Source organism: Corvus kubaryi, unplaced genomic scaffold (assembly GCF_017639235.1).
Source record: "Corvus kubaryi isolate FWS band 111438036 unplaced genomic scaffold, C.kubaryi_AGA036_p1.0 split1-65, whole genome shotgun sequence".
Classification (NCBI taxonomy): Eukaryota; Metazoa; Chordata; class Aves; order Passeriformes; family Corvidae; genus Corvus; species Corvus kubaryi.
Genome location: NW_024582080.1, coordinates 795545 through 816732, shown reverse-complemented (window position 1 = coordinate 816732; position 21188 = coordinate 795545). Strand labels below are relative to the sequence as shown.

The 21188-nt window shown below is 39.2% G+C and overlaps 2 protein-coding genes across 3 annotated transcripts in view; one reads left to right on the top strand and one right to left on the bottom strand.

Moving 5' to 3' along the window:
- The window catches only part of RCBTB2 (RCC1 and BTB domain containing protein 2), a 32408-nt gene extending 17621 nt beyond the window's left edge, over positions 1-14787 (top strand). For both annotated transcript variants that reach the window (XM_042014315.1, XM_042014314.1), the window contains 5 exons: positions 782-972; positions 3834-3960; positions 6984-7120; positions 7719-7849; positions 11123-14787. In XM_042014315.1, the coding sequence (XP_041870249.1) occupies positions 782-972; positions 3834-3960; positions 6984-7120; positions 7719-7849; positions 11123-11263 (727 nt within the window). In that variant the 3' untranslated portion in view covers positions 11264-14787. The remainder of the gene's footprint in view (positions 1-781; positions 973-3833; positions 3961-6983; positions 7121-7718; positions 7850-11122) is intronic.
- Positions 14788-15826: 1039 nt separating this feature from the next.
- Positions 15827-21188, bottom strand: part of RB1 (RB transcriptional corepressor 1) — a 70917-nt gene continuing 65555 nt past the window's right edge. The window contains exons 21-26 of the mRNA XM_042014313.1: positions 20733-20846; positions 20482-20648; positions 19590-19620; positions 19123-19268; positions 18821-18870; positions 15827-17834 (exon numbers count right to left, since the gene is read on the bottom strand). Coding sequence (XP_041870247.1) covers positions 17761-17834; positions 18821-18870; positions 19123-19268; positions 19590-19620; positions 20482-20648; positions 20733-20846 — 582 coding nt within the window. The 3' untranslated portion in view covers positions 15827-17760. The remainder of the gene's footprint in view (positions 17835-18820; positions 18871-19122; positions 19269-19589; positions 19621-20481; positions 20649-20732; positions 20847-21188) is intronic.

The following is a 21188-nucleotide window of genomic DNA, read 5'->3' as shown; positions in this document are numbered from 1 at the left end:
TAAACAAGTTGTTACCCTGCCATTATCCCCAGGCAGCTGGAAAACAAGTAAACAAGCAGTAGTTCAGACTGCAAAACAGTGGATTGTGTAATGCTGTACACAGTGGGAGTTTTGAAGTCCTAAATCAACCTTAGAATTAGAGACATAGCCTAGCTAAAAGACACTTAGAAGCAACTTTAAGTGCTGTTTGGTTCTAATATTTAATTTTAAAAATGAAAGTCCTTTACATGTAAGTAATAATAATTATATGAGTAAGATGAAGATGAAGTATGTTTAACTTTTTGGTTTATAACTGTTACCAATAAGTAAAAAGGCTTTCATTAATTTTCAATTATAAGCCAAAAGGCAATTTTTTTTTAATGCCTCCTCATTTCCTTCTTCGTCTTCTCCAAGTATTTGTTCTCTACAGCTCAATGCAGCCACTCACCTCACTGTCCAGCACCACCAAGGACACTCAGAGACTTGAAACTCATCATAGCTTTGCTTGAGATGGCTGAGGGGTCAGCAGTGTGCTGCAGCAGATACAGGGCTCTACTGCCACCGTGGCTGCTTGCTCCCAAGATGCTTTTCCACAGAGAAAGTTTGAGTGCATTCTTTTTGAAGAAACATTGCCAGCCCTTTTTAATTTTGCTATGTATGACCAGAAAGCATCCTTACTTACATGTGTGCTTACAAGCATGTCTTGCACCAGCAGAAGACAGGAGGCCGTGAGATTATTCACTGCATTTTGCTCTTAATGGGAGTGACCTGCTTTTATTCTTTTGTTTGCTTGTGAATTCAGAGTTATAGAGATCGCAGCCTGCCACTCTGCGCACACGTCGGCTGCCAAGACACAGAGTGGCCAGGTGTACATGTGGGGCCAGTGCCGGGGCCAGTCCGTGACCTTCCCCCACCTCACCCACTTTGCCTGCACTGACGATGTGTTCGCCTGCTTCGCCACCCCCGCCGTCATGTGGCGCCTGCTCTCCGTAGGTGAGCTGAAATACTTCTTTTTCTGACATCTTCTAAGTAGAATCATTACTTCATAAAACAGTTGTGTGTGTTTGAAGCCTAAACTTAGTTTCTCTCAAAAATTTACACGGGGAAGTGTAGTCCTAGTGACATGTTACATATATGTAAGTGTAATATGGAATTGTAAAAAATTGCTAAAGCCTGATGGCAGTGCTAAGTAATTGTCCATTTTATTGATGTCGGTTATTTCTATGGGGAAATGCCTTAGGTTTGGGATGGGGCTTTTTTTGTATAACCTCTGTATGTGACTGTCCAGTGGCTCTGGGTGGAAAAGCTGAGTTTTAATTTGGAGATTTGAGGAAGCCATGCAGAACCTTAGGAACTCTGAAGCTTTCTTTGATGCTCTTAAGTAGACTGCTAAGAATTGAGGGACCCAAATTCCCGTGTTCTGAATTGGCCACAAGCACTCAATCTCATCACAAGTGACCATGACCTGGTCTTCTGAAGAGACAAGTTGCTGGATCTCAGATATTTGGTTAGCATTAAGATCTGTCTTGCTGGCCTTGACTAGAAAGAGTTAAGTATGCAGCATTGGCTACCAGAGAGCTCATTCTTCAGCTACAATTTAATCCCATAATGGTTTCTAATAAAGTTGCTGGGGTGTTGCTGGGTTTTTTTGTTTGGTTTGTTGGGGTATTTTTGTTGTTGTTTTTGTTGGTTTGGTTTGTTGTGGTTTTTGTTTGTTTGTTTGTTGTTGTTCTCGGGGGGTTTGTGGGGCTTTTTGGGTTTTTTTTGACCATGACTTCTTGGTCCCTTTGGAAATACCACTGCTGCAGCAATGCTGTACCAAAGCATAAGGTGAAGCCTTACAGGAGGAAAAAGTTACTTTTCTTTTTAAACAAAACAAGTTTCAGATGCACTTTAAAAGCCACATTCTGATATGTGCCAAGTGGTCTGTTCAGCATCCCAGCACTATTCAGGGGCTCAGAGCAGGGTTCCTTGTGATGACACAGGGTATAGGATGCTGGCTATCAGGCCCTTATCATGTCTCCTGGGTTGTTTTTAGTTAGATGACTGTGCTGGTTTCAGATGTGCCTTTTTGCACACTCCAGGAGCTGAGTGTGACTGTCCTCTTCATCCTGTCCCACCTTGGCTAGTTGTCAGGACTGACTCACTATTGTTTGTTACCTGATGTATGCGTGGTGAGAATCCTCAGACAGCTGTGTCCTGGGATCTTACATCTGCTGACCTCGGTGCCATGGACATCTGCCATGCTTACAGCCCTCTCTGTTTTATTCTGGTGCTTCCACACCCAGGCATTCCCATTCTCTCCATGTTTGTGGCAGTTCGGACATTTCTAATACAATTCTTAGCACAGGCTGCTAAGGAGTTTTCTTGGCTTTGTGCCTTGTCAGTGTGAACTGCCTCTTCATTCCCTTCCTCTGGTTCCCCCTTCACTGCTGTAACAGTGAAATAAACGCATGTGGTTTCCCTCTAAGCTGAACCCCACTATATTCAGTTTTCCTCTCATGGCTGTAGAAGTCATCTGGAGATGTATCTTGGACATCTGGATTGCCAGTTAACTTTGAAGAAGAGTTTCAGCTTTGCATTAGTTGCTAAAATGCTTACTTGTTTGGATAGCAGAGGTCTGAATAAATAAACCACATATTGTACAAAATAAAAACAAACAAAGTATTTTACAGTATCATTGTTTCAGAAATATTTCATTTTTCTTACCACTATATTGGATTTTTCTCCCCCATCCATTTTACCTGTACCAACCCAAATTGGGTATATCTGACATTCTCTAAATGAAATGCAAAATGATTGTGCTAAACAAAGTGTAACAGTATCAAAGTGTGTGTGTGGGTTAAGCTTTTTCTAGAGCTTGTGGAGAAGGTCTTTCCATTTCCAGCTGAATACTATTATAATTTCTAGCTTGCTAGGTTACAGGACCTAGCATTTATGTAATTTTCTGTAGAGAACAACTAATTAGTGACCCACAAGATCTGTATAAACCTATAATGAGTATTTATATGGTAAGAAGACAAAATGTTGTGATGGTTAAGAATGAGATTTGGGGGTGGAAGGGGTTGTTGATTTTTTTAGTAGTATTAAAGAAGATGGTTCTCTGAGTGTGATGAAGATTTGGATCAGTTCAGGAGGTAAAATTTTGTATGCAAATGATGAATGACTTCTCAAAGCTGTCTGGTAACTTTATAATGCAAATGTTATGTACACAGTGGGATATACAGATATATGACACAAACAGGAATATGCAGACATTGACACACTATGCTTCTAACACCATTAAGTCTAGGGAAAGCTATCCTTTTAGAATAGACTTGTAAGTGTTGGTATTTCCTTTTAGGGATATTGCACTGGGCAGTTTCACTGCAACCAGCAAGTTGTTTCTGTAATAGATTTATTTTTGCTGTAATATAATGTCTCCTCATGAGAGCATTTCAGAAAATTTTATTATGATTTTTAATTGATCTTTTGAGGCTCTTATAGTAACTAACAGTTTTAATTTGAGATAATTTACTCATTAATGGTTGACACTATTTTCTATCAGATGCAGCAGTAAACTTCTGAGACCTTTTTTTTTTTTCTGGCCTGATATAGATGAGTTAGAGGAGTGGAATTTACAGGTTTTTTAATAGAGATATTTTCTTGGAGCAGGAAACTAAAAAGAACTGAAGAAAGCTGTCCTTTCTTTGCTTTTCTGGCTCACACAGAATGCACAGGCTGCTGGGGGGTTTTACTAGCCTTAAGGAGATGTATTTATTAGGAGTGTTAATTGCTGACAGATACCCAGAATGTTGTAGTGGGAGATACTTGTATTGCTTACTACTTTATAGTAAGTCCCCTATTTATTCTAGAGCCTGATGACCATCTGACAGTAGCCCAGTCACTAAAGAAGGAATTTGACAACCCTGAAACTGCAGACCTGAAGTTCCTAGTGGATGGAAAATACATTCATGTTCATAAAGTTCTTCTCAAAATTAGGTAAGGAACAAACCGTATAAATTGTATAAACTAAACTGTGTAGTGTAGTCCACTGTGCTGAGTCATCACTGAAGAAAATTCTTGACTTATTCTTACAAATTCCCTTTTCCCTGAGTCAGGGATTCATCTGCTGTTCTTTGCTGTTACTCTCTGTCACTCCTTGTAATTATCAAACATGTTGCTCTACTACCTGTCTTTCCATCACTTCCCTCCATCTGACATCTATCCTCCTTTGTGCTGCCTAAATGGCCTTGACCATGATTTCCAATAACCTTGGTTATTGCTGCTGAGGAAAAGGCTCACTTACTTCTGCTGTCTTCCCAGTAGTTAGAATCAGTTTTTTTCCTTCTTTATATGTTTGGCTTCCTCCACCAGAATGATTTGAGGGGGTTCTGTTTATTCTTGGCTTTCTTTCCTTCCACAGGACCCTTCAGTTGTTTCAGCAACTTCTGTAGGTGCTCTCCAGATTATCTTTTTTCTCCTTTTATGACAGATTTCTTGTTCTACTTGTTTTAAACCTTCTTATCAGTGAGTTTGACTTTTAAGCTGGCTTCTCTTTCTGTTTTTACAACTTTTTGCAAGTTAAAACCACTTTACAGTGAGATTTGACATAAGCAGTTCTACAGAATGATCTCATTATTATTAACATGCAGAGAGATTAATTTGTTACTGCTGATGTGGTTTCTACTGGGATATTTTAGAGACACTGCTTTAGATCTCTTCTGCCTTGCCAACTGCTTCTGCTTCGTCCTCCTCATTGTTACAGTATTTTTTTCTCTTTGCTATTTTTTTCTCAAAATGCTTGGCTATCTCACTCAGTTTATCACCACTCTCATCTTCCTACTTTTGCTCCTGAGTCCTAGTAGTGATTTCTTGTATATTACTGTGTAAAATTGAAATTCCCTGTTAAGTCTTGCCTGTTCTTTTTTTGTTGGAGTTTTTTCTGCTCTCCTCTTACTGCATCGATTACCTGTATTACTTTTGTCTTCCCTTTACTGGCTTCATTGCTTGTACATTACACTCATGCCTATAGTCCACCCTCTTCATTTGGAATGCCATGTGTTCTCTATCAGATACCACCAAACCAAAATCAAATCTTGTGTATGCCCAAAATGTTCCTGAGGTTCTTTTTCCTGATAATCAGACTGTATGTAGCTTTCTGTTACTTCTTTTTTCTTGCTCTCTTTCTCAGATTATGTGGCATTCTCTGAAGGAAATATGTCTAATTCTAAAATAGATTTAAATATATGGTGTTACCAAAATACTATGAAGGAATAATAAAGCATCAGGCACAGTCTGTAAAATTAATGTTTTGTTTGAGTGTCATGATGCAACTGGATCAGGGTATTTAAAATGGTATTTTGCAGCATTCGGCCTCTTCCAGAGCACTGTCGTGAAAGCAGTGCTGGTACAAGTTCCTTTTCATTATCCAGTCCTTTCTTTACTGCTTATGAGGACTGCTTTCCATCTTGTCCTATTCCTGTTCTTGAACTGGATCCCCTTGTTGGTGGTTATTGGCTGGCGGTGGTGGCGAAATGTCCGGGAACGCCCGGCTCAGTGAGAGCAGCCCAAAGGCAGCGCTGCCTGCAGGAACAGATACATCCCAGTGTGTGGGTGGGACTCATCAGCTCTGCATTCAGCCAGCCAGAACTGGGCTGGGCTGTCCCTGATGGTAACAGGGAGAGAGACTCCAAAGGATGAGTCACTCCAAGATGCTTTTCAGGCTGGAGGATGTGTGCTAACCAATTTTTATTTTCATTTACTTATTACTTTTTCAGGGATCAGTGTGTACCACCTTCTCTCTGACTTTTGTGTGGTGCCATTGGGGCACAGACCATTCCCAAGGTCTGATCCACGCTGGATGGATAGCATGGTCACCACTACTTAACATGAGGCTCTGGGAAGCAAAACAATGAGGTTTTTTTGGCTTCTCCCAATGCCAGAATGTGGTAACAGATATGCAGAAGCTAGATAATGACTTTTTATTTTTTTATGAATTTGACAAGGGTTTCCATTATTTTACTAAAAGCCCCAAAATACTAAGATAAAAAAAATTATTTCAATAACCAGTAAAATGTGAAGAACTTAAGTGATTAGTTAATTGTTTTTCATTTGGATTTAAGTGATACTGTCTTTAGGTTGTAGTCTTGTCTCAGAGACATTAAAAGGAAACCATCCTACTTTTTATAGAAAAGTTTGAGTAAAAGAAGAGAAAATTTAGATGTGGGGGAGTTATAAATTAGTGTAGTACAAAAAGGTACAATTAAATTTTGGTTTTTATAGGAAAAGTTATCAGAGGTGGTGATGTTCATTTATATCAACAAAAATTTTGAAAACAGTGCAAATGTTAGGATGCTTTTTAGGGAACAGTATGTTACACTACATTGTAAATTACTGTGAACAGCAAGTTGCAGATTACAGCTGTCAAAGGCAGTGCTTTGTCCTTGTTTGTATCTGTTACAGAAGTATTCAGACTTGTAAGAAAAAGGTGATGAAAGATCTGAGTGAGAGTGTCTTCGCTTTCAATAATTTATCCTTGAATATAATGATTAATGCTAAATTGTGTATGGACTCTGACACTGGAATAAATGATATCTAAAACTATTAATGATTTCCCTCTTCATTAGGTAGTGTTGGAGAAATCAGGGTCAAATGTCAGAATTATCTAAGTTAATTGTAAACTTTATCTGCTACGAGACAGGGAATAAAATTGCTAATGTACAATGTAATTAAGAAAATGGCATCAAAACCAGATGGATAATCCTTATAGATATTGTAAGTAGAAATGGATCCTGCCATAAAATATTAACAACAAATAAAATTCTGAATTATATGTATCAGGCTTATAAGCCTTATAAGGCTTAAAGAAATTAAGATGTTCAAAGCAAGAAATCATGTAACTAGAGGTTCTGCTTGTGTATTTAGTCTGTTAGGACTGATTTATTTTTTTACCAACTCCTTGCTGCAGCTCATCTTTCAAGCTTAACTCTTTACAGTGTACAATCTTTGTTCATGTTTTGTAGGTGTGAACATTTTCGCTCCATACTCAATAATGATGATGAAATTATAGAAATGAGTGAATTTTCTTATCCTGTTTACCGAGCCTTCCTGGAATATCTGTATACAGACAACATTAGGCTCCCTCCTGAAGATGCAATAGGTATTTGTCATAAATGTAAATTACTCTAGATTATTGTTTTTGAAAAGTTCAGTCTGTGTCATTACCGGGTAAGGAAAGCAGGGCTTGTTAATTTTAGTTTCATTAGCTCTTAAATCTTGAGGTTGGCAGGTGTCAGGAAGAAAGGATGCAGTAGCAGGAAACATGCCCAAGGAGAATGAGTGGTGGGCATGCAGTGAGATCAAAGATGCAAAGTTTTCAAAAAGAGCTCGTTGTTGCTCTTATAAAGAGCTTGCTTTTATTTAGAAAGGCACTAATGCCATCCTGAAACTTTTCTTGTTTGAGTAGCTATAGCGATTTTTGTTCCTGAACGAAAAGGGAGCTCTTCCCTGCATGAATTTAAGAGGATGTAATTGATGTCCAGAATGGGAACAAGAGAACAGAACACTTGCATAGTAATACAATGGTTCCTTTTTTGATACATCTGTAGGGGACCTTAAAAAATGCACACAGCAGCTAGGGAAAAAAACAGAGCAAGTCTTTGATTAATTCAGCCTAAAACAAAAGGGTAGTTGATTAATTTGAAGAGACACTTGTATATTTTGCACCACAATAGTTAAAGCTGTATGAATTTTCACAGGGCTGCTAGATTTGGCAACACTGTATAGAGAAAACAGACTGAAAAAGCTTTGCCAGCAAACGATCAAACAAGGCATTTGTGAAGAGAATGCCATTGCTCTTCTTTCTGCTGCTGTCAAGTACGAAGCTCAGGTAAGAACTTCTCTTCAGGTAAGCAGTTGTTTTCTGAGAAATTAAGCTGCCTAATGTAAACATGACTGTATTTAACTGGTAAGGCATGATTACTGTAATTTCCCTTTCTGGCTTTCCAGATATTTGTTTTCCCCTTTTTAAGCTGTAAAATAAAAATTGAAAAACCCCCAGTTACTAGTGTTTTCTTCCTGGTCTTTTGGCTTGCACCTGTGAGTCAGGGTTCTTAATCTGCTTCCTGCTTTGTTGTGTGGCATGCAAATTTCTCACTGCCATTTACATCTCTGCCTTTGGATTTTGCCCTGTCTTTCAGTCCCTGAGTTCCTCACCCACTCATTTTGTCTGCCAGTGTCTGGTACAGTCACTCTGGTACTGACTTTTACAGGCAGTGGGAAAATTTACGTATAAAGTCCTTGCATATTTACACTTGTGCTTATATAAAAAAATCCATTTTGCAGTATTGTTTTCAATGAATTGTGCTGACATACAACAAATCACCTATTGTTAATATTCTCCCCATATCCTGTCATCCCCATATCCTGTGGTCCACCCTTGATTGTGGAATGTGTCACTAGCACTCAGCCTGTTAGCAGTGCTTTTTGGGTAAACAAATACTTTCAAAGATATTTTCCTTTTCTCATCTTCTGAGTGCTGTGATGATTGTGGAAGTAACTATGTGGTGGGTTTTATTATTCAAAAAGTCTGCTTATGTATTTTAGTCATAGGGGACATTGTTATAAATACCTTTCAGGTGTGGGAGGCAAGTAGAAGGAAGAGACTGAAACAAACACTGAGTTAAAAATGTTGCAAAAGTCAGTGCTGTATGGAGACAGCAAACTATAGGAGATAATTTTGTGTAGGAGTTGCAAAGGGGAGGCTGGAAGTCGGTGAGTTCTGTCCATTGAAAGGGGATAACAAGGGATTAGTAGATAGTAAGATCACCAGCTGCCAGTTACAAGGCATTTGTAACCCAGGTGTCAGAAACAGAGGGCATGAACAGCTGGGGCAAAGACGAGCTGTGCTTTCAGTGTGCTGTGCTGGTACAAGCCCAGCATAGCAGGGAAGACTCTACAGGAAGGCATGACCCAATGATTTGGTTCTCTTAACAGCAGATTTTTCATTAAAATTTTATTCTGTAGTTTCTCCTCATACAAGCTTTTCAGCATTTTTGAACTCTTCAAAGCAGAAGTATTTTTAGTTGATCTGCATCTGGTGAAGTAGTTAAAGAGTAGTTAAAGATATGTTTATGTGTGTTGTGAAGTAGTAAACCTAGTCTGGACAAAGTACCAGAGTTCATAATGACTGAGACATAGTAAAAGGGATTGGCTGGATAACTAAATATGTGTTATCTTCCTTCTGTGATTCAGTATTTTACTCTTTCAAAACATGTTACAGTTTAACACAATTGTCAGATGATGAATTGGTTCACCTGCCCTGGCTGCAGCATGTGCCAAACTCGGGAGTGCATTGTTGCCCTCCTCCCTACACCCACAGCTCAGAAAGGGATGGAGTAGAATGGCTTTGGGGGAATGCAGCAAAGATTTCTTTATCAAAGACATGGGGATAGCCTCTGGCTAAGGATCTTCCAGTGTACTGTATTAATATAGTAACTCCTGTTTTGAGAACCACGTGCAGTGTGTCAGGACTTCAGTAGAAAACTGTCGAAAGAAGGATTATGAAAGAGGCCTCATATTTTGGAAGTTTGAAAAGATAGAATTCAATTTTTTTGTCAATAAATGTGAAGACTGCAAGTGAAAGATTATAGTGGTGTGTGATATGCCATTCACATTACAAATTAAGACTGACTTGACTACTGTATGCATTGTTAGGATTTAAAATGCTTGAAAATATTTTTTCCTATCTTCAGAAAATACAAAGAGTTGCAGCTACAAGTTACTTTAAAGCATATTTCTCATATACTCTGTAGCAAATTTTAGACTAACCATCTTCTATAAAACAGAATAAAAAAGACAGTATTTCTTGAAACTGCAAAATGAGTGACCAGGATTCTCTGTAATCTATGGTCGGTCCTCTTCATACCAGCACCAGAAAAGGCAAGTGCTGTTCATTTTAGTTAGCATAAAAGTTCACACATTGACTGTAAAGCAGCTCAGGTTCTGACAGTACCATTTCAGAAGTCTGCTGGAACTTAAGCTGTCACTGTCTTTGATTGTTTATGTTTTTTATTTCCTCTGGGTTTTTGCTTCTGCTATTCTCATTCCGTTTCTACTTTCCCAGTAGTTGATGAGAGATACTTCCTATAGCATATATCTTCTTTAAGGATATTTTGTGCTTCATTTAAAGCTTTAATTAGATCTTGAAACATGGAATCTAAGGAAAAGGTTTCAAAAGGAAATGCACAGGTAGTCTTCTGAGTATCTTTCTACTATTAATCCCAGGCTACAATGTTTGTGTAGTTAACATAGAATTAAATTGGCATGGGTTACTCTTTTTGCTGTAACCCTTGAAGAGTTTATAGTTTATGGATCAATTCTGACTTCCTTGCTGCTGGCTCTGGCTCTGGCTGCAGAAGGTAATGAATTTTCCTTCAGAGCAAGTTGTTGCAGAGGACCCAACTAAAGGAGACTGACCCAGTGTATGGACAGAAGGATTGCCACTGTTGTGAGGAGTTTGGGTGGGAAAAATCTGCGGTGTGCAGTTGTGGTTGTATGGCTTGTACCCATCCTGTGCTGAATAGCTGAGTGTACTCTTACAGTGAGACCAGAACAAGACAGAACCTTTTGTGCTATCCGGGAATCCCATTAGACAGAGGGATACAATTCCTAGGTTTGCCATGAAAGACACGTGTATCCTAACATGCTGTTTGTGTTCAGCAAGCATCATCGCATTTTGCATCATATTTTGTTTTTATTTCCAGCATGACTAGGATATCTGCTATTTTTCACAGGACCACTACTGAATGCAGTGCAGGGAGGAAAAGAAAGGAGTTATTGATGCTCTAGTAGTTCTGTGTGGGGCAAGTTGATGGTTTCACCCACTAATAACTTTTCTAATGAATGTGTAATAAGTTCTAGTAAATGTGATGGAGTTCTAGAGTTGATTTAGGTGGCTACTCCTGTTTTTTCAAGTTGGCTTTATTGAGTAGTTTGTATGAACAAATTTCATCCTGTCATTTGGGATCTCATCAAAAGGATCAGAAAAGGGTGAACAATCTGGTATATTCTCTGCTAAGTAAATGACAGATTTGAAACAAAATAATAATGTTAATGGATTTATCAATCATTCATGTTACAAATTACTCCAATTTGTTCCTAGGACTTGGAAGAATTTTGCTTCAGATTTTGCATAAACCATTTGACTGTTGTTACACAAACTCAAGGCTTTGCAGAAATGGACCATGACCTCCTGAAAAACTTCATTAGCAAAGCCAGCAGAGTGGGAGCATTCCGAAATTGAGGTCTGACTACTACCAAGCTGAAGAGCGTGTCCTCTTCCTTCCTGGAAATACTTCTCCTTTGGAGAACTTCTCCATGGTCAGAATGTGCAATGCTTTGGAAGGAAAGTCTTGGTGTCCATCAGCTTAGGGAGTGTGTGGAAGCCCACTAACATGTTGGCTTTGTAAGGACGGCTACAGTGTAGGTGTGTGGTGACTGTTGATTGCCAACAGCCAGAATTTAACACAAAAATCTAATGTAATAACTACCCTTTCCCTCTCAAGCAAACTAAGCTTGTCATTATCTAGTCTGTCTAATTTTTAAATTTTTTTTAAACAGTCTGTGTTTGGATTTTATGGGACAGTGACCTGTTTGCTGCTAAAACTTCCATGGTGTCCTTTTGTCTCAAAACTCAGTTAATATGCCATAGTGGGCTTCTTTTTGTCTGGTTATAATTCAGTGAAGATACAAACTTGTTTTTCTGGACATGTGGTAAAACAACATAAGTTCTTTAGGGTGAGAGGCTTTTTGATTTGTAGGAGGATATGTCTCACTTGGTGGTTGTTTGGAGTTTATTTATGAGGAGCTTCAGCAGGGTATTACACTTCTGAGTTCCCAGCACCTGTCTCATATTTTAGCCAGAATGAAAAGAATCTCCCTTTCCATTATACCAGGCATGGTCCCTGGCACCCCAATGGAAGCACTCACCAAGTTTGTCTGGATGTGAATTGTCATGCTGTGAGTTTTGCTACTAAGAAAACCACCTAGTTACAAACCCAAACAAGATTTCAAAAAAAGGAAGTTCTGCTTGAGGCTTATTTATTCCTGTCTTACTATCTCTCAGACAGATCAACTTCAGAAAAATGGAGAAAAGGGTGATTTTGAAGTGGTAACTTCAAATTAATTGAATTCATAAGAGTGAACTGACACTATATTCCAGATGGTGATAAAGGCACCTTGTCCAAATACAGCGTTTCAGATTCTCCTGTGGTCAGAGCTGCGAGGTGCCCATACCACTTTCCTTTCAGGGCTGTTCAGGAGAGAGGAGGTGCCCTCTGGATACGCCTCTCTCCCAGCACTGATCATCGGTGGCTAAGGTAGAGGAGATGCTTCATTTCTAACTGGCTGCAGCGAGGTAAGGTGAAAACCCCATCCAGTGCTGCACGGAGGGGGGTCTGCCCCATTACAGAAGGTGGGGAGGAGCTCATGGAGCATTTACTTGAATTTTCTAACAGGTAACTATGAATTCACCCTGAGAATTTCTCTTAAAGCTCTGACTGCGTGAAGTGACTTCAAGTGCCTTTTGCAGTATTTTATGGGAAAGACAAAAAGCTGGATGCCAGGCTCAGTACACTAATTATATAAGTAGTCATGCAACCTTTCTGCAGGTCCCTGCTGTGCCACAGCATCCTTCAATGACTTTTTCTAATCCTCAAATGTGGTCGCTAAGAACTTAATTCCCTTAAATTATCACATCCTCATGTCTAAGGTAGAAATAGCTGTTCCTTACTATATTGGAGGCTCATTTCTCAAACAATCCTGTTCTTTGAGGAAGAGTAGGAGGAAAAGGAGCAGAAAAGCAGTAGTGAGTAGTGCCCTCCCCATTCACCCCAGACCCTGTGGGTGTGAGTGGAAAGGTGAAGCACACAGGCAGCAGAATTTACTTAGGAGGAGGGTGATGAGCAAATATTTTGGAAAATGCTGTGGTAAACATTTACTTGTGTTTGAGACATTTGCCTCAGACTCTCACTAGAAATATACTGGATCATCTACTGCTAACAAGCACATTCTGCCACCCCCTCAGTGATGAGTACGACTTCCTCCAGCAGCATTAAGGCTGTTCTTAGCAGCTGTGTCAGTATTTTGTATTCAAACAGAAGTGGTCAAAACCTTTCCAGTACATAATGCAGATTCATCAAAACCACAACGTTCCTGGGGGAGGAGATGAGTTTTGGTAAGTTTGTGTTGAGAAGCACTTGACACCAGCACCCAGATAGAGGTTACTGCAGACAGTAAAACAGGGTCCTGGTAGGGCACAGCTTTAGCATAAACCCTGTGTGCTCTAGCCCAGCCCTGGTCATACCAAAGCATGGACACGAGGAATTCTATGTCAGCCAAGGCTGCATATCGCTGGTTAAGCCTGGGATGCCAGATTCACCTGCCAGCATTTCCTTAAGAGTAGCAGTCCATGGAATGAGGGTGTACAACCACATCCCAGCCTTGGGGCAGCAGCTGGCACCAGCCCCTGTCACGCTCTGATGGCATCACACTGGCACACATCCAGTCTCACTGGGAAATGGAACCAGCTGGGCACCTACACCCCTGGTACTGGCTTGTCAGTGGTCACTCCAGCTTTCCTACAGCATGTGGTACAAAAGGTCTCTCCACACATTTCTGTTTTACTCAAAAGAATCAAACAAAAAACTATAAATGTGAAATGATGAGGGGTTTTTGACTCAACCTCTGATAAGAAACCTTATCTGGCTTCCTGGAGGCACTACTGCATGGAATGATAGCACTGGAGAGGGACACCACTCTCCAGTATTGCCTCAAGTTCGTAAAGTAGTTGAACAGTTACTGCAGCTGAGATGGCATGCTGCTTGGAACAAGGCATTTTTGGCTTAATATAACCAAGTGCCATTTTTTTTCCAATTTATTTCCTTGCTGCTCATGACTTCCAACTAACCATACACATTAAAGCCTACTTGCACTTTCAGAATAATTGACAAAGCCTGTAATTTTGAGAAAAGGCATCTCTGGACTGAGTGAGGGTGAGTCTAAAGATCCAGTGTGTCAGCATTGGCTTCTATTCTGTGTCAGCTGACCTGGATGTAATAGTGTTACATTCATAGAAACATTTATTTATTTAGTTTTTTAATTTTCGTTGCATGCATTTTCAGGTCAATGTTCAAAAAAAAAAGTCCTAACTGGCTTAGGTGGTTAAATGTGGGTGCATGGATGTAAATATGTGCTTGAAACCCAACCATGGGACATTTCAGAAGAAATTAGGGATGCATTTTACTGTTGTGAGATAGTCTGCAACCACCTTGTTTGTGGATCTTGCAGGTTAAATACTTAATAAAGTATTGTTCTGTTTTAGGATACCACAGACAAAAGGTATTTATTAAAAAGTGAAAATATGGTCAAGCATAAACTGTGTCTGGGGTTTAAATAAAGAGCAATGTTCCACTTTCCAGAAAGGAGTCTGGAGAGACAAAGAAATTAGATGGGTAGGGTCATTTAAAGGTTCTCCTAAGTTACTGAAGCTAAAAGCCAGCACTGCATTGTCATCTAGTACACACCTGTAGAGTTTTGTTACAATGCTTGGTAACTATGTAAACTGCTGTTTTTATATGATCTGAACAATGTCCCTGGGCTTTCCTTGTAAAACAAAGCATTTATTTGCCCCATAGAGGCAGGATTCATTGGCTACCACCCAATGATGTAGAAAGTTTACAGCCTGAACATAAATGATTTTTTGTTTCTTTACAAACTTACCCGGTTTAATAGACCATTAATAAAAATGTCATAATATTTAAAACAGTACGAGTGGGATTTTTTCCTTTCTTTTCAGTAAAAATGAAGAAAATTTGATGCTTCTAGACTGAGTTAACTGTGTGTGGGAGAAAAGTAAACCAGATTAATATTTCACAGAGGTACCTTAAAGGTTATTTGTGTTCTTCAGGAAATCACTGTCACCAGATAACACATTTGTAAGCTGGAGAATTTGCTCAAGTGTATCAATGCCCTTATGCCTTATTAGTGACTTAATACATTGCTATTAATAAAATGGTCCTCAGAACACCAATCATCATTTCTTAAGCAAATGCACATTATGACCAGCTTGTTACATTTTAAAATATTTCAGCTTGTACTGTGCACTGGTATCACACAGCCATAATCTTCTCCAGCTGCTTCACATTTGATACAGGTGTCTTCCTGCAGCCACTCCTGTACCTGAAATTGTGCATTTACACGTTCCCTGCAGCTGTCCCAGTACCTGTGAGGCACCTGCTGTTTGGTGCAGCCCCTCTGCACAAGCACTACCTAAGCACAAAATTCTTCACTTGCAAAGAAGGCAAAGGCAGTGAGGAAGAAATAAATTCCTATGACATATAAGAACAAACAGCATTTGGAAACAGTGGACAGCAGGAAGATCTTAAGGTATAAAACATCAAATTAAGAGGCTGGGAGTCAGCTCATCCACCTTCAGATGGCTACACAGCCAAACCAATAGATTAAAGTCCCTTAAGCACGAGTGGATAGAATAGGCCTTTCCAGGATGCAATTTACCTGACCTCATCTTACGCCCAGGGCTTAGGCTTTCTACAGGAACGGCTGCTTGTTGTTAAGCACCTAAAATGGCCATCATATTTTGTGTGCAACTTCTGCTGTGATTCCTAATTTTCTTTTTTCCTGGAACAGTTTCAATTTTCCAGGCCATTTTTAGTACAGCAAGGTCTCACTCTAAGAAGAGTGCTGTAAAACACAGTAAGATTTCCATATCTAATAAAAAGCCATTAGTTTCAATACACATTTATTTGCATAGGTACCATATGAATATAAGAAAATTACTGACTATAAATCCTTTAAAAGCTATTTTATTTATCTTGAAAGGAGAGAAACTGATTAGTTGTATAAAATAATATTGTACATTTTATGTAAAGCCTTCAGTCTGTTGGAACAAAAAAAAAAAAATACATTGTCACAGTAAAGAAATAATGAAGCTGTTTAGATACTGGACTGTATCATCCCTCTAGCCAAAGGAAGAGTCTTGACTGCTGTAACAGAGCTTACAGTCAGTGTACCCCAATGTTAACATATATCCTGTCTGTAAAACTGCAAAAAGTGAGAAAATAAACATAAGGTACTTATGGAAGTCTGGAAACTTCTGTACATTTTTCAGTAGGAAAATTGAAGCCATACTGAGTCTAAAAAAACCCTCAATAGTATTTTAAAATTAATTTACAATCAGTTTGCTGCTCATGTAATTTTTAGTAGCTCTAGGGTTAGCTTTGAATTAACACAAGAATGGATCTTTAAAAAACTTCCTACTATAAGTATTCTAGGATCAGCTAAGCAATCTGTAAATAAGCTACCTGGAAGATGTTGGTTTAAAACATTTGTGTCATGAACACCATGCTTTTCTACTGTACCCGTTCCTAATTTAAGTAGCTGCAAAAGTTAAATTTAATAAAAATGGGTAATTTTAAAGCAAGACAATTTATTTGCTTATGTTTTAATCCATTGTAAATAAAACATGTGCTTTTGTTAATTGGGTATTTTACAAAACTTTGTTGTGGCAAGGAAAGTTCCAGTATCTGAATCAATAACTTACAAACACAAAAGATGAAAAAAATATTGGATGGTTTTGTTTGGGTTTTTTTGCTAGTTGCAAAATTCACAAGTTGCTCAATTAACTGCCTTTTCAGTGAAGTAAGGCAGATTGATTTTCCCAACGTGGGTTTACCACGTTCAGGTATTTGCAGATGCTGCAGTAAGGCCAATGGGAGATGCCCTGTGCTTTTAGAGAGCAGGCTACCCTTACCTGGAACCCAGCTGGAGACACTCAGCTTCCAGCTGTTTCTCAAGCTGTTTGGTTTGGCTACAGTTAGGTGGAAATTCAAAGAAATCAAGAAAATTCTACATCATTAGAATTTTGAAATCTTGTGTGTACCAGGTATGGTTTGGGTTTGTTGTTTTGTTTGGTTTTGCTTTTTTTAAAATACTTGAGATTTCCCACGATAGGAAAGGGCACATCAATTACTCTGCATATGGGAAGAAACTTCAGCTTCTGGGAAGATTCTCTGTAGGATTCTGGGGTGAATCTCTGTGGGATTCACATTCCATGAAATTCAAACTGAGGGACAGTGTACCTGCCCCTCTGAAGTGACAGTGGGGTGAGAGCTGGGGAAGCAAAACTACAAAATGCCAAGTGTTGGTTTCAGTAGTAAGGCTGCGAAATGAGTTCACTTTGAATTCAGGTTGTACTCCTGAGGTGAGGCCCCGACTCTGCAAGGCCCCCAGCTGCTCTGCAGTTTGATTTCATGGGAATTTGATGTGCTAATTATGACCAGAGACAGAAATCTTTGCAGTAAATGGCCCACCATTTTCAAAATTTTCAAGTGATGAAAATCTAAAAATCAAATCTAAGAAACAAAATTAGTGCATTTCAAATCATTCTAGCTAACATTTAATCTTCAGACATAAAAAAATCAATCCAACAAGACTGAACTGGCTTAAATCAGTAATGCTGCAACAGGAAATTCAGACACTTTCCAAGACTTTAAAAATCCTCAAAAAAAATATAAATTAAATTCAGTGGCTTACATTGTATGTATGCTACATCATAAGACAAAGTATCATGGAAAACATTTAACAATTTAAAAAGTACAAATGCTTTCAACTAGCAGTTTGGAATTAAAAGCAACTAAAAAAGCAACTCTATTAATGAAGGCTGTAAAACAAAAACAATCTTAAGAGGGCCAGCGGTGCAGCCCCTTGTCCTGAGGAAGAATCTCACTTTTCTTCACTGGCTGAGGTATCATTTCCATCATTGAGCTTCTGCTTTTGCATTCTTGTTCGAGTAGATGCTACAAAAAAACCCAACAAACAAAAAGAATGAGGTATTTTCTTCATAATTACTTCAGACTGATTATTGGGAAAATTTGTAATGACACAAGGAATAGAAGTACATTCTATTGTAAACGAACCAAATCGCTCATTATAGGATAAACACCTAATTTTGGATTGTTTCAGCCGTTCTTGCTCCATCTTACAGATCTTACGAAATTCATTCCACCTGTTCACTCCAGTTCTCATTGTCCCTGTCCCCTCACTGTGTCTGTTTCCATCCTCAAGGAGGGCAGATCGTTTGTGTCACACCGGCAATCTCGCCTTGTAGCCAGGCAGATGCTGTGGGCTGAGCACTGCCCACATCCCTGAGACAGCCTGCCCCAGGAATGCCTTTTCCCCCCAGTGGCACACACTAACACCACTGGACATGAGACAGAACTCTCCTTCTTAACCTCTGCCATAAGTAAACACTGAAACATTTTCCCTATCTTAAAATAAAGGAGAGGTGCCTGGATCCACACTCATACCTATTTTGATGAGCAAGGTAAGAGTTTTTAATGGGCAAATCTGCTCAGCTGCAGAGCTCAGATTCTGCCATAGAGTAAGAATGCCTGGCCAGGCCAAGTGTGCTCCTTTACATGAGTGGAAAATACAACTCAGATGTGGGGGTTGGGGCCGTTTTGCTTTTCATGAGCTAGATTTGAGTTTCATTTTGAAACAGAAAAGTGATCCCATAAGATCTGAAAGAAATGCTGACCCACAGTAGAAGAAAAAAGCAGTCTCAGACGTTTCAATATAAAAGACAGCAAAGCAACAAAACCACTATATATGGTTTTCCTGTGGACATAAATTTCCATTTTGTAATCTGCATTTTCAAGATTAAATGCAGCATGTACAAAAGCTAAGCAAGCTACCCAAATCACATTGGTGTTGAGCAGTGTTTTCATCTGGGCGGGCCCAAGGCACTCAGTGCTGTGCAGATTATGAGAAAAGTAATACTCACTCATTTCTGCAAGCTTTTGTTGGAACTTGGACTCCTGGGGTAGGTGTTTGCTGCAGACAGAAAGCATAAGGTTAAGTTAATAAGAACAACTTTTTACCCTCGTAACCTAAACTTTAAATCAAGGGGAGTGACTTCTGACATCGAAGCATGTAGCTGAGGGGCTTCATGCTTCCATCTCTCTTTGATACAGCTGCTAAACCTCATGAATTAACGCAAGATAGGATATCAGGAAGAAGTTAGGATGAAGACCCTGGGAATCAAATATATGCAAGATCTCTGAAAAGACCAGGACAATCTCTCACCTTCCATCTGCCTCATCTTGCCCCTCTATATCAAAGCGCAGCCTCTTCAGTGGCTTCGGGGCAGCAGCACCTACTTCTGCACTGCGCTTCAGCTGGCACTCACTGTTGCACAACATCTGGTTTATTTTTTGAAACTTTTCAGAAGTCTGAAGTGACAAGAAAATAGGGAAAGAATTGCCAATAAATCCTGAAACCACTCCAACTTCTAGATGATCCACAAAAAATTAGAAGTTCTAAAACACTGGAGTTTTAAGAACTCTTATCTTGTGCCAAAGCAACTACAATAAAACGCAACACATTTTAAAAATTAAGTCTGGATATTTGAAAGGAGTTAACAGAACTTCCCTATAATTACTATATTAAAGCAGACACACTCACTGGCCAGCTCTAGAGATGTGAGCAGGCTATCCCATTCCTCCAAAAGTTATATGCATTTAAGACCAGACATTGAAAACGTTAAAACTCACCCCAAATGATTCTCCAATTGACACCAAAATTCTGCCAAATGAAGAAGAAAAGTTGAAGCTACATTTTACAATAACAGAAGCATCCACTAATTTGCACAGGTTAGCACAACGCATTAACAAGGTCTCTTCCTCTCTCCCTCTCTGCATTAACAGTGCAAATCCATACTGTGCTTTACTGTGTTGAGACATTTCTCTTTGAGCCAGTGAATGCTGAATCACCAAATGAACTGAATCACACAGACAGAAATGAAATTGTAGCTTGAAAGAATCAGAGGCCCCCATAGTCTGTCCCGTAGGAGCAGGAAGACCCTTCAGTGCTGGGTACCCAGACTATCATCCTCTTGTCTTTACCTTTAGGTGTTTGCTAATCAACCTAAAATACACAATAACATTTAAACTTCTGTGCACAGTGGGACTCACTTGATCCTAGCCTGAAAAGCCACTGGAAACTGGTACATTTGCTGTCATCCTCATCTGCTAAGAACTAAAACCAACAGTTTAAAATGTTCTGTTCAGCCAGCTAAATGAACATTTTGTTGCAAAAAAGTATTTTCCCTTTAAACATGCTGACAAAGCTCATCTGTGTTTTTTGGGAGTGATGCAGGGTCGAAGCCAACAACATTTAAGCAACCAGGTGAGGAAACTCCTCTTAAGTGGGAGGTAAAAAAAAAAAAAGAAAAAAAACAACCAACAAAAAAACTCCATGAGCACAACAGAAAAGAATTGAATGATGAATAAAGATTCCAAATGCAGGACAAAAACTATTAACCAGAAATTGCATGATAGCCACAGACTGCTGACAAACTAGATTGTGCAGGTTTTCCAATTTTCTTCCACTAAAATCCCTCAAATACCTTAAATTTAGTCAAAGAAGTACTTGTCAACAACGTACCTAGACCTTGGAGTCATCTTTGTGGGTGACTGAAACCCATCAGAGAATTTGTATGGGCTCTTCAGAGGTGAGATGTAGATGTTATTGCCAGCAGGAACACGCCGAGGAGAGTTGGAAAACTGGTAAGGACTGCGAGGAATATGTGGGATAGGTGACAGAGTGGGAGGCTATAAAAATAATAAAATTATCATAAGGATTTATTGCCTGTATATTTCTAGTCTGTTGAATAAGGAACAGAGCTAATGGCTTACCCTGCTGGAAGCATACTGCAAAATGTTTGTTTTCAGCTTCTGCATAAACACTAAGTTGTAAAAGACTATGATGGAGTCATACTGTTCTTCCCGGATAAGAACACGTTTGAAAGTCTGCATCGGGTGAGAAAATCATACACAGATTTAAAAAAACAAAAAAACCCCGGAACGATAATTTTACATTTGACAGACTCATAAAGTCACTCAAAGTCTGTGTTAGATTAAGAGCTAGGATAGCACATGGGTTGTATGCAAGCCATTGTAACTTCTCTGAACTGTTGGGGACTTTTCCAAACATGTATGAGCACCAGTACAAGCACCTACTTCATTAACTGGCACAGCCCCTTGGTGGGAACACAGTTCTAACATTTTCCAAATTTAAGAACAATTTGCTTTCACACACACGTGTCAAAAAGTCTAGACTACTGTGCGTGCCTTGGAAGGCTAAAAAACTCA